The 14,529-nt window shown below is 35.9% G+C and overlaps 1 protein-coding gene across 1 annotated transcript in view; it reads left to right on the top strand.

Annotated features, from left to right (window-relative positions):
* prkcaa (protein kinase C, alpha, a) overlaps positions 1-14,529 on the top strand; it is a 278,370-nt gene that overhangs the window by 236,993 nt on the left and 26,848 nt on the right. Inside the window, 2 exon segments of the mRNA XM_030136372.1 lie at positions 6,344-6,424; positions 8,690-8,797. Coding sequence (XP_029992232.1) covers positions 6,344-6,424; positions 8,690-8,797 — 189 coding nt within the window.

Raw genomic sequence — 14,529 nt, 5'->3', positions numbered from 1 at the left:
AAAAACAAGATGCAATAAAACATAATAAAAACCAGAAAAGATAAAACAGATAAAACAATACAAACAATCCGGGATAAAAACCTGAGTAAGAACATACAAATAAATAAAAAATTAAAAAATTGGAAGTCACATAATAATAAATAGAGAAAAAATAATGGAATAAATAACTAAATAAGTTAGTAAAGTGCAATGTCACTATTTCTTATTGAGCTCAGTGACGGCGACAGGAACAAAGCTATTGTAATGACATCTATTCTGGGTCACTGGCAATCCATAAACCCAATCTGGTATGAATCGAACCAATAGTTTTGCTGGTAAAGTGTTAACAAAGAAACGATCCAAACCAAAAACAATACCCCTTGCCTCTCCATCTGGGGGTGGGGTAATAATTCCTTAGATGTATTGTTATGTTTTAAGACAACTTTAGTGTTATTCTTTCAGCTGCAGTCCTGGTTTTATTATATGTAAATGGTCAGAGAACCAGTACAGAACAAATATTAAAAACATCATTCAAACTAATAAGTTTACTGTCAGATTATATTAGACCAACAAGTACAAGGTTTTAGCTTTTTAATCCATAAAGACTCAAACATCCACCGTCAACCAAAACCATCTACTCATCTAACATTTTTAATACCTGTTGATCCACTAATCCTATCAATACATGTAAATAATTGGTGTAAAATACAGTTTGTCATCTTTTCATAGTCATCAGATATGAACCATTTGGATGTTCAGAGGCTCGGTAGTTACCATGGAAACACCATCATCTTCCACAATATTGATTCACCAGTAAAACCCATGGAGTTGGATCAAAGACAGTGGATGGAAACACTTGGTATATGTTGAGTTAATGGTACATTTTCTGAAAAAGTCACTTTTTCTTCAGTTTTCTCTGTTTCTGATATAGTAACGCTCAACTTTAAGCTGAGCTTTTTTGAACATCTACATGAACAGTGAATTGAATATAAGAAAACACCTGATTTTCACTGAAAAAAAGCAAAATGCAGAGAATAATATAATAACAAATGGTGATAAATCATTAAAGAAAAGTTACAGAGAGAGAAACAATTTGGGAACTGCCACAAAAGGAGCACTGGGTCTTTATGGGTTAATTAGGCTTGTTTTAAGGTTAAGTCATTTAACAAAGTAATTCTGAGCTCATAACACCATTTTCCAAGAAAACTGACTGATCAGTAGGCAGTGCTTTTATTTTTGTGGAGCTACTATTGTATTATAACATGTAATGGTGCAGGTTAGGTTTGCAGCATAATTCAACATGTGAGTTTATCCCTTCAAAAATGAATGCCCTTCATGAAGGTGAAAACACAGGGTTAAAGTTGAAGTTACCTGCTCTGTAGTATATTAGGTTTAAAGCAACAGCAGTTATGGAGTGATACAGAATAGAAATGCTCTCATACAACTGTGCATGTACATGTACACAGTATATGTGGGTTTGTGTACATGAGTCACATGCAGGGTAGGTTTCATTCAAAGGAGATGACTCGACATCAGGACTTCAGGGGTGTCCGGTAGCACAATAGGTCAGAGGTTACTCAGAAAAGGTCATAAATGTATGACAGGATGTAAGGAACACACCTGGAGTTATTTGTGTGTAGCTGCATCCACTCAGTGCTTGTATGAGAGGAGGCTCCAAAGATGGTGGGTGTGTGACATGTAAATATTAGGGACAGGAAGATTATCCGATATGTACCGATACACTGACACACTCGTGCATGATCCGAGTGCACCAGTAGAGAAGCTGTGAGTGAATGAAAATTTTGGAAAGATCTCGAGATGGTTATTGACTGTATCGATAAAATTCAATCCATTCAATAGAATATATTTTTACTTGCATTTAAAAGTGTTACTGTTTATTTGAGTAAAGTTTTTCTTTTCTGAAGACCCACGTTAACGTGCACTGCGGATTTGCGGAACAAGTGTCACGAACTTTGCCACAGATGCACTGCAGTGGAGTTGAATACTATATTGATTCAGCACGAAAAGTTAGGATGCCTCCCTTTTACATCTTGGTTTTCTTCACCATATCTAAATATCTGGGATTTTAATCTTTATTTTAACTCTACTAAAATGTGGAGAAAATATACCTAAAAAGACGAAACAAAAGAAATGCCATTTAAAATGTGTTGGTGAAATGTAATTAATGATTTATTTATGAGGAAAAAGTTAATACACTCTTGTCTTCATTATTTAAAAGATAGAATCCTGAAAAGTCTCTCTAACAATCTTCAGCTGGTTTGGACCTGACCAGGTGCATTCAATCCACTGTTGTGTGCGTTCAATCAAATATATTGAATTTACCAACATATTTTACAAAGCATTTCTTTAGTTGGTCTATAAAGATTTAATGGGGGGCGTCCTAACTATTTGACGCGACTGTATGTGAGGCACGTGTTCTGAAATTGCACAAAAGCCAGTTTGTGACAAGTCATGGTTTCATTTGATAAATAAATAATCAAGCTCATTGAATTGCACTGCATTATTCTTTTACCAGAATGAATGTGTTGAATCAGAATGTGCTTAATCACTCTGTATTGTGATTTGGGTGTGAATCGTATTGCATCGTTTGGTGGCACGCACGTATCTTTTAATAGTTTGTATCGCAGATGATGTATCAAGATGTTTATCATATCAGCCTTACAACTAAGATTCGCAACCCTAGTAAATACGCATGTCTTCAGAGCAGTGTGATCCCTGGAGAACAGGGTCAGAGCGGGTAAAAGCTCTAGGCCTGGACAATGTCAGAGTAACCCACAGGAAAACATTGTGTTGGCAGAGAAAAGGTCACACTTACAGGGGCCAAGATGTTTACTGCATATATCCAGATAAGGTACTTGACTAAGGAGAATAGAATAGAATAGAATAGAATAGAATAGAATAGAATAGAATAGAATAGAATAGAATAGAATAGAATAGAATAGAATAGAATAGAAGTCCAATCACTGCAAACCAGAATCCACAATCACCATAATAAAACAAATATGTACAGGTTTAAATAAAAGTTTGCATAGTAAAATAAAACTAAAATAAGAAGAGCTTAAAACAAAATATGGTAATTATTTCACATTATCCAGTCCTTATTGAGGGTGGGGAAGGATGGTAGTTATTTTTGGGGGATATCAAGGGTTATGAAAGTGTCTAATGTCACAGTAATTGGTCTGTAAGTTTAATACAGAAGTGGACTATTATATGTGATCATTAAATGTTTTCTATGCACACTTTCTGTTCACAGATCCACTATATTCTATGTCAGGTAGTCATATGTTACTTCTACCTGTCTGCAGCACATTTTGACTTGCAACACAACCACATCTATTAAGATGATTAATTTGTTCTTGAGCGTACAGGGGTTGGACAAAATAATGGAAACACCTTCTATGATGCCACAATGTTAGGTGTTTCCATTATTTTGTCCAACCCCTGTATTTCCACCCTGAAATCCACCACTTCAGTAATGTCAGTGCTCTGATAACACCGCTGACATGACGGTGGTGCAGTGGATAGCACTGTCGCCTCACAGCAAGAAGGTCCTGGGTTCCATTCTGACACCAACACCTTTCTGTGTGGAGTTTGCATGTTCTCCCCGTGTCTGTGTGGGTTCTCTCTGAGTACTCTGACTTCCTCCCACCATCCACAGACATACACTAATAGGTTAATTGATTAAGCTAAAGTGAATGTGAGAATGATTGGTTGTTCGTCTCTATATGTCAGCTCATCCAGGTTGTACCCTTCCTTCTCCCATAGGTAGCCACAGTGGTCACACCGCCTTATTTCTCTGTCAGTTGTGTGAAGTCAAACCAACTATGAATTTTTAATGTTTTAAGAGAATATTCATAGCTGCTGTCAACATGTGTCGAAATGTGTCTGTAGGTTGATAAAAAATGTATAATGCGCCTCTATCAGTTGGCATGTAACAAGTTCATTTAGGAAACACAATTTGGGAAAATCTTTGATGTTGTGGAGCTGCTTGATCACTCAGAATTGGCTGAACTCAGAATGCAAGCATTTAGATTTACATAAAAATGAGACAAGTGATGGCAGTATGCATAAAATGACTTGAAACCATGCTGTGATGAGTCCCAAATTGTAGAGAAATGACACTGTAGTATAAATCGCAGTGTATTTGGGGCTTATTTTAAATATTCCTGTAGTGGATGTAGTGGAAGCTAGAAAAATACCATCATTTTGTAGTTAAACTGAACTTCTAATTCAGATACATGTAACAGCATGGATAAAGGATAGCTGATGTCAATGAACCTGAATGCCATAGTCACATGTAAATGCATCGGTTTATGGGTGAGGAGCTGAAAAATGAAAACATACTCGGATACATTAACCCATAAGGACCCAGTGTGACATTTGTGGCAGCTCTCAAATGAATTTTTCTCTATATTTAACCATCCTTAAGTGGTTTATCACCGTTTATTGTAATATTGTCTTCTGTATTTTGTGTTTATTTCAATGAAGATTAGGTATTTTCCATCATTTCATTTACTAATCATATATATCACAGGTGTCAAACATGCGGCCCGGGGGCCAAATCCGGCCCACCAAAAGGTCCAGTCTGGCCCTTGGGATGAATTTGTGAAATGCTAAAATTACACTGGAGATATTAACAATCCTTTTAGTTTAGGTTCCACATTCAGACCAATTCAATCTCAAATGGGTCGGATCAGTAAAATACTACCCAATAACTTATAAATACTCATCACTCCAAATTTTTCTCTTTGTAAATGTAAATATTTTCATGTATTTACACTAAAACAAAGTTTAATTTCGCAAAAAAATGTGAACAACCTGAAATGTCTTTAGAGAACTGCTATTTTAACAATATTCCACCTGTTAATAAATGTTTTGTGTATTTGTAGACCTACTGTGATCTGTAAGTTATATATAATGTACTGTACATGTGTAAATGATAAACTGAAACAGGATATTGTTAAAATTACGCTTATTTTTTCAGCTTGTTCATGTTATTCACATCTTTTGAAAGGATAGTTTGTAGATGTAAACCTTTTCATAATGTAATTTTACTTTTTTTGCTCTAAAACATTGAGGAAAGTTTGGAGTTGACGTTATTTATATATTATTATGTTATTATTTTACTGGTTCGGCCCACTTCAAATCAAATTTAGCTGAATGTGGCCCCTGAACTAAAACGAGTTTGACACCCCTGATATAGATGTTCATAAAAGCTCAGAGTAAAGTTGAGAATTATCATATCAAAAATACAGAAAACTGAAGAAAAAGTGACTTTTTCTGCAAAATCTATCATTAAAGGTGGGGTATGAGATCTTAGAAAAACAGTTCGAGCTAGCTACATTTTGAAAATACTCAATTCAAAAGTCCAAACCCCTTTCTTCAGACATTCCCCCGAAGCCACGCCTCCAGAGTGCTGCCACGTGCAATGCTTGTTTTTGAGGGTTCACGAGTGCTGCACAGCAATAATTCGCCTGGCTCCGGCCCCAATCCATGCATACCTCATTCAGTCTCCTTCCCCACCTCCACTCTTACAGAACAGCCCCAGTTCATACCTGTCTGGTTAACGTTACGTTTCCTAATGATTTATGTTAGTGACAAAACAGTTTGCTAGTGAACTTTCCATTGTAATATAGCTAATATAGCCAAGCTCTGGCTCTGGCTTCATTTCCTGAACAAGTGCTCCAAACCTCTGAGAACGCACGATTCCTGCACAAAGAGGGGTATGCATACTGGGGGAGGGACAAATGGCAGTTGAGTTTGATAGACATATCACCGTTCAATCATTTCGATTGAGCGCTTAAAATGACTGGATGGTGTTTTTGCAGTCCTGTCCGTTCCACAGGTGAATAATTTTTTTTTTTTTTTTTTTGTGTTAGAGCATTTAATTGGTTGTAGTCGGGGTGTGAAGCGGATTTTAAGCAATATAGTAAAAAATGCTCCAGGAAAACATCTCGGACCTCACCTTTAATTGAACATAAACCAAGTGTCTCCATCCGCTGTCATTGATCCAATTCCATGGGTTTTACTGGTGAATCAATGTTGTAGAAGATGACAGTGTTTCCACGGTAACTACGGAGCACCTGAATGTCCAAATGGGTCATATCTGATGACCATGAAAACATGAAAACTATGTTTTACACCAATTATTTACATGTATTAGTGGATCAACAGGGATTAAATGGTTTACAACAGCAGATGATTTTGGTTGAAGGTGGATGTTTGAGTCTTTATGGGTTAAGCTGATTTAATTATTCTTGCAGTTTCCTGCAGCATATGATGCTTCATTTTTAATGAAGAGAATTCATTGTTTGAGTGAAGGTTCAACTTTGTTTCTTCACAGATCATTGCATATCAACCATATGGACGCTCTGTGGACTGGTGGGCATATGGAGTGCTGCTGTACGAGATGCTGGCAGGACAGGTGAGTAGTGCACACACACACACACACACACACACACGCACACACATCACACTGTTAGCGGTACTGTTAGGGCATTATATAATTTTCGCAATGATGCAAATATCATTACACAAACATTAAAGTTTCTCCCACACTGATTCTTTACTGTTGTGCACACTGGAGACTTTCTCAGCCATAAAACGTTGACACATATGTAAACAAAGTGTCGTAATCTCCTGCTGATTCCAGGTGGTGAAGCCTCTCTCTGTTTAATGCAGTTAATTTTTTTTTTTTGATAAATGTTTGGGGCCAGATGTGTGTGTTTGCACATAACAGGCTGTCCTGGCAACTAGCTGTCACTGCAAGCATTTTGTGTTTGTGACTTTAATTTGGCAGATTGAATGTACTTTTGTGGCCCCTCTGTTCTGTCAGTGTGATAACGGTTTGTTTTTCACTGTTTTTGTTTTTTTGTTGTTTGTACAATTAGTGAAGTCAGGGTGAACCACATTGTTAAATAGTTACTGACATGAGTCACTCAGTCTGTTCTAAGATATTCTTGTCTCTTCAGCTGAAAACATTGATTGTTTTTATGGCTGTTAAATAAGTTTGTTAAAATTCAATATATGAAGTGAGGTCAAGGATTAAACCCAGCTATGTTTAAAAAGGTCAGAGGGGTTTGTGTTTACTTTCACATTGAGTTATGCTCTATGAATATTTGGATCAAAAATTATGCCGGTGGTTGAACTCTGAATCTTGACACAGACTAAGATCCTTGTCCAAATGTTTGTCTGTTCTTTGTGCTTTTATGTTCCTGCATTTGTCACAAATTGAGTAGACAAAGTATTCTGCTTTGAACATCTGTCTTTTCATATTTTCATGATAGGCTTCAGAAAGTATTATATTTATCATGTTTACATCTATAATATCCAGCTTAATGGGTATTATAAAGCTTAAAATTTCACTTTTAACCCTTTATAGTTCACTCATTGAAACACTCTGAAATTCAAAATTTCAACTTTAGTGTGTTATTGGAGGACCTAAGAAGACTTTATTATTTTTGTGAAATTTTTCAAAATTTTTTTATTGTTATGTAGAAAATCAAGGTCATTAAAGTTACCATATTTGGTTCTTTACCCGTAAGTGGCAAAAACCAACAAAATCCAAGAAGTAAATATAAAAAATACAAGAAAAACACATGTAAGGTGAAAGGAACATGTATTTTAGAACATTAGAACATCACTGTTAGAACATTAGACCAACATAAGTGCTGATCCAGACACCTGTCCACATCCACATTATCCCTTTGAACATCATTCCTTACATTAGTACCATTACTTCATGGTACCTAACAAAGCAGGTACGCTCACTGTTCATGCAGAGGTGGACCTTACAGACCCTGTAGACCACATTGGACCTGAGATTGTTGACTCACTGTCCTCACTGGAACTACTGATGTCACTGTCTGTGTGCGGAAATGACCAAAAATAGTCACTTACCCAATAAAGGGTTAATGGTTAAAAGCATTTTACTGAACATTTTTCAATATATTATGTGTCTAAAATCACATTCAACCACCTTTTGAAGGAAATAATTTCTAACAAAGAGGCCATAGCATATTTTATAATCACGAGTCTCTCAAGGCATTGAAGAACAATACACAAGTTTAAATAATACATGTCTCTGAGACACAACACTAAATGAGTTAAGACATCTTTGTCTTTTTAAACATATTTTATGCAGCACAGCTGCTATAAAGGAGTACATGTTAAGTGTGAGTTGTGTCGGCAACTGTCAGCTGTTAAACAATTAAATAAAAACAAGGTTTTAACCTATTCAGATGTTCATTTAGTCTGGCGGCCCCTACCCTGTGTGAAATCAGGTAAAGGGGGCATGACGCAGACAAGCTATCTCTAGCCAAAGGCGCCAGTGGAGTGGAAATGACGAATAATTCATTTTATGGACTGTCAAAACACCAACATTATGGTTACTGATGATAACCACCCTGTGAGGAGAGAGAAAAGCTGGGTCATCCACTCCATTTGCCCTGCAAGGTCTCCTCTTGAAACTTGCACAAACTCTGCACTTTCTCTCCTTTTCTATCTGTGGTGGTTTTTTCCTAATTTGTTTCCTTTCAGTTTTTCCTTTTACCCCCCTGTTTTGTTCAAACGTTGCCCTGTGTTGAACTTAATGAAATACTGTTAGTGGTCAAAACAGCAGGTTTTGCTTCATCTGCTGCTGTGTGATAAAGGATGAAATACCCAGTTTTGTGTCCTTTCCCCCCATCAGCCTCCCTTTGATGGAGAGGATGAAGACGAGTTGTTCCAGTCCATTATGGAGCACAATGTCTCCTACCCTAAGTCCCTATCCAAAGAGGCTGTCTCCATCTGTAAAGGGGTGAGTAGAAACTGTTATCAGTGCAAATGTGTTTTCATAAACCACCTTGTACGGCCAAGAATAACCCATAAGGGCAGGTGAATATGTTTGCTGTACATTAGCAGTAACTGTATTAGGGGAGGAAAAAAAGAACAACTTGCTGCTGTGTCAGATTTTTGTAGAGCTTTTTTTAGTTAGAACATATGAGAAGTCTAAGTCCATTTACTGGAGGAAAGAGTAGAACATTATACTTTACTGGAAACTCATCTAGAAGTTTCCTCTCCTTTTCCTGTTAACATTCATTTTTAATGGAGCTGTGCCTTAAAAAAGGTCCTTTTTTTTCTTCTTCTATGGGCCAGTAGTACCACCTGACATAATGCTTACTTTTATAATTACCTACAATGCATGAATAGGACAAAGATGACGTACCTCAAATGATGAATAGCTCAAATGCTCTTAAAAACTATTATGTTTATGTATTATCTGACTCCGCTGCTCAAATATGAGTCCATTGAACATTTTTAACATCCAATACACTCCTTACTAATAGGTCTTATCAGAGTGTACATATACTAGATTACATTTATATTAACCCTTAAAGACCCAGAAATGTATTTGTGTTGACTTCCAAATGAGTTTTTCCTCTTCCTCTAACCTTTCCTAAGTTATTTATGTCTATTTCTTGGATTATTCTCTGCATTTTTCAGTGAAAAGTAAACATTTTTCTATATTTATTTTACTGGTTTTGTAGATGATTACAAACCTTTAGAGTAAACTCAAAGATTATTTTGTCAAAACAGAGAAAACTGAAGACAAGGAGACTTTTTTCATCATTAACTGAATATAAACGTAAGTGTCTACAACCACTGTCATACTGTGTCAAACCATGTTGATTTTATTGGTGAATGAATGATGGTGTTTGCACGTTCACTATAGAGCCTCTGGATGTCCCAATGGGTCATGATGAAAAGCTGACTAACTGCATTTTTTTTTCTTACATGTATTGATAAAATTAGTGGTTCAAAAGTTATTAAATATTTTATATCAGTAGATTTTGGTGATCAGCAGCTGTTTCAGTTTTTGATGGTTAAATATATTACAGTACTCTTGAAATAAACCGTTTAATTAATGAGAAATTAAACATAAAAGTACCGTGTTCTTTTGTTTTTTTGATGTCTAGTGAATCAGATGTACCCCACTGTACTGGAGTGCATGTCACTAAATATAACGGACATTGTCTCAATTTCAGAGGTTTTTTTTGTTGTTGTTTTTTTACACAGCTGTACCTTTCCTGCAAAAGTAATTAGACTAAACATCCTCCTGGGATGTTTCAGATACCAGGGGTATATGGTAGCTGAATCTCCAGAGGAGGAGAGAACTGAACAGTACAATGGGTCAAAACCAGTCAGCCAACAAAAAGTAGGAACATGGAAGATACATGTTGATGTTTTTGTACACAACGTAATGGTATTATATTGGTATTAATTATTAATGCTATTAATTCTATTATTGTGTCAGATTCATCTTATCTTATGCATCTCATCTTATCTTATCTTATCTTATCTTATCTTATGCATCTCATCTTATCTTATCTTACCTTATCTCATCTTATGCATCTCATCTTATCTTATCTTATCTTATCTTATCTTATCTTATCTTATCTTATCTTATCTTATCTTATCTTATGCATCTCATCTTATCTTACCTTATCTTATCTTATGCATCTCATCTTACCTCATCTTATCTTATCTTATGCATCTCATCTCATCTTACCTTATCTTATCTTATGCATCTCATCTTATCTCATCTCACCTTATTTTATGCATCTCATCTTACCTTATCTTATCTTATGCATCTCATATCATCTTACCTTATCTTATCTTATGTTATCTTATGCATCTCATCTCATTTTACCTTATCTTATCTTATGCATCTCATATTATCTTATCTTATGCTCTCATCTCATCTTATCTTATCTTATGCATCTCATCTTACCTTATCTTATGCATCTTATCTTATCTTATCTTATGCATCTCATCTTATCTTACCTTATCTCATGCATCTTATCTTAGCAAAATTTATCTTATATTATGCATCTCATCTTACCTTATCTTATCTTAATATATGCATCTTATCTTATCTCACCTTACCTTATCTTATGCATCTCATCTTATCTTATCTTATCTTATCTTAATATATGCATCTTATCTTATCTTATCTGCTTTAATCAGCAATATTTTTTTAGTCACAGTTTGACACAGTATCCGTAGACTGCAGATCGTAGTTGGATTTTTTTTGTAATTTTGTGAGCCCTTGGGATCGCAACTTTGCATATAAATTCTCCCCCTCCCGCTGTCTTTGTCTGGTCGAAGAGACCCTAGCGAGCTCAAGACGAAGACACAAGACGACGGCAGCAGAAGGGTTATATTGGGAATAAATAACAGCATCTGGAGATGTTCTGACCCAGTTATTTAACCATCACCCATGTCAAAGTTGCTCAGATTCCAACTCTTGCCCATTTTACTGTTTCTAACACATCAGCTTCGAGGTCTAAACGTTCACTTGCTGCCTAGTCTATCCCACTCACCGACAGGTCCCATTGGAATGAGATGTTTGAAATAAACGCCCCTTTCCCTGTCAGGGGTCATAATGTTATGGCTGATCGGTTTATGTAAGCAGTTACTCCAAAACGTTGTCAATGAAGTACTTATGCATGTCTTAGTCTTGGCCCCAGTGCCCGTCTGGCATCACTGCTGCCCTTTCTTTAAATGCATGCATAGTGTTTGCCAGGAGCCTGAAGAGAGAGAAAGAATGTAAGTAAGAGGAATGAGAGAGAGGGTGGCTGGAGGAAGATGAAACACAGTAGAGGAAAAGGAAAAACAGGGAAGAGCATAAGTTCCTGTGCTCTTCAAATACTCTACTCTTGTGTCTTTTCTCTTGAATTTGATGCGGTTGCAGTTTTACCTGTTGAAAAGCTCGGTGCAGTTTACTCAGCACTACTTCAGAGTCATTTGGCGGTCACAGATGTAGACACAGATTCGTCTTAGTAAAGTTCATGTATGAATTTATTATGATCCCAGACGGTGATGTGAAAAATACATTGTTGGGATTTCAAATAGATATGCATGTGATGAGTTCCTGGATGCACAAACAAAATATATGAATAATTTGAGCAATAATTAATAATAATAATTAATTATAATTAAATAATTAAATAATTAATTAATAATTCAATAATTTCACATCTGAACTTGACAATTAATATCAAAATTTTGTTACTTCTTTGTATGAAAACTTTAAAATGTCTGTAGGTTTTAGATGGTGTTGTGAAATGTGGGCCAAACTGTCTGAAGTATGATTTTGTCTTTTATTAGATGTTGTTTCAGTAGATTTGTTTTTTCAAGCTGCACCAAATAACAGAGCTTTAAAAATGATAAATATGGGATGTGAATCTGTTTCTTAAAAGTTCTTGGATAAAATAGTTCCAGGGAAGAGTCTTTTCTGCTATAGAGACCTGTCTCCTTGTCTCTTTTAACCTCTCATTATTATTATTATTATTTTTTTGGAATGAACTCCCTGTGTTTTGTTCACCCGTATCCAGTCACCCTGTCAACTCAACATTTTAATTTTCTCAACAGAAACAGCAGGGTCTCCTCAAAGTTATTTAAATCTTTCTGCTGACAGATCATGACACTCTGGAGCCACTGAAATAGGAGTGTAAAATATTTCACCCACAGAACCATCAAATACTCTCCATGAAACATCAACACATTTTCTTTTTTCAGGAGGTAATTATCCATTTCAATTATGCAAACTAATTCAGGTTGTTTAGGTTTTAGGAAGTGCTCTTAGCGTTTGATTGACAAGAACATGTTTCAAGAACATTTCAAGGTGTGAGTTGTGTTATTTTAGAAGTGACAGTATAATGTTTGTAGGAAGACGCTTTCTCACTGACAGTGACACGTCCTGTGAGGAGGCACAGGGCTGCAAATGACTTTTCCTTCCTTGTCATCATCTGTCTGATGTAGTCTGCCAGCTGGGTGCACTCTCACTCTCAGATCTGGCCTAGCCTCGTGGCCCCGTATGTCAAGGACTGCACTGCGGGGAAGTCAGACCGTAAAAATCCTGCAAGTGCAAATTCTACATGCATATATGAATGAATGAATGAATGTTTATTTCAGTTAAATACAAAATACAAAACATATACATATTAAAAAAAAACAACAACAAAACAAAACACATACATATTAAAAAACAAACATAAAATTAACACATGCATATACATAAACTAAACATTTTTCTGTTTAGATGTGTTTATTAAATTTCAAAATGCAGAATACACACAGGCATTCACACACATAAAAAAAAAGAAAAGAGAAAAAAAATTAAACTAACCTTTCCAAACCCCTTGCTGTCACCAGATCTATATGAATATACAATATGGCACTGTAGATATAAATAAAATTACATATCAGAGTGTTACATACACATACATCTTAACTTGTTAAGGGCCTTGTACATGCGTTGTATGATTACACTGGGTTACAAAAAAATGTTTTTTGCAAGTTGTCTAGGTTTTTTCAACTGAATTAGGACCATTTTGCACCACTAAATCCAAAAATGACATCTGTTTTTCTCAATCAGGTCAGGTTTTTTTTGCTCATTTGATTTTGAAAAATTTGATCTTCTCACAAAATATAATAATTAATACCAAAATAAGACTGGTAAACACACTTTATGAAACTTGTGACTTGATTCCTGTTAGGTACAATGGTGTATTCACCGCAGATGTAGCAGAATACATCAGGCTTATTTTTGCAAGATCTTCTAGTCGAAGCCGTTTCATTCACCTGTAATATTAAAAAAAACAATCATAAATTGGCAGAAGTAAAATCTTCTGAACTCGTTTATTGCAAGAAATATGAAAGAATTTTGTATCATATGATGTGAAAATGCCCATAAATGTAAGCAAAAATGTTAAAAAGCCAATATGTAGCATAGTTCAGAAAGTTGACCTGATTGAGCAAAATTAATGTGATTTGTGGATTCAGCACACCAAAATGATCCTAAATCAGCTCAAAAAACTTAAACAATAAATTTGTTGTTGACCAGTGTTATCAAAAAAGATTAAGAAAGATTTCCACACTTTATGAAACTTCTGTTCCAATCCACATAATGTATATCGGATTTTTTCGAGTTTAAGATTAGAGATCACTTCTCTGACCCAATGTCCAGCAGAAGGTGGGGCAGGTTCCTTCCATCTAGTAAGACTAAGGCGGCGTGCCAAAAGAGTACTGAAGGCAACCACCTTGTGTCCACCTGTGGGTAGCTGCAGCATTCTAGGAACAATGCTGAACAATGCGGTAAAAGGGTCAAGGGTGATCCTGACTCCAAGTACAGTAGTGAGTGCTTCAGAAATACTCCTCCAGTAATGTTCAAGACTGGAGCAGGACCAGAACATGTGTAACAGTGTGGCTTCACTGGTTTTACATCTATCACAGGTAGAATCAGTTTGGGGAAACATTTTAGTCAGTTTGGACTTTGACATGTGTGCCCGATGTACAATGTTCAAGTGAATTAAAGAATGACGTGCACACATAGAGGAGGAATGAATCTGCTTCAGAACCGCAGTCCAGACATCTTCGCTCATTGTCACCTGTAGGTCTTTGCTCCACAGTTGTTGTTTTCACATTGAAGAATAAACATTTTAACTTAGCATATTATATTCACTCATCTCTGAAATAAACATTTAT

Source organism: Sphaeramia orbicularis, chromosome 1 (genome assembly GCF_902148855.1).
Source record: "Sphaeramia orbicularis chromosome 1, fSphaOr1.1, whole genome shotgun sequence".
Lineage (NCBI taxonomy): Eukaryota > Metazoa > Chordata > Actinopteri > Kurtiformes > Apogonidae > Sphaeramia > Sphaeramia orbicularis.
The sequence above is the reverse complement of the archived record's forward strand: the minus strand, read 5'-3'. Positions and strand labels throughout refer to the sequence as shown.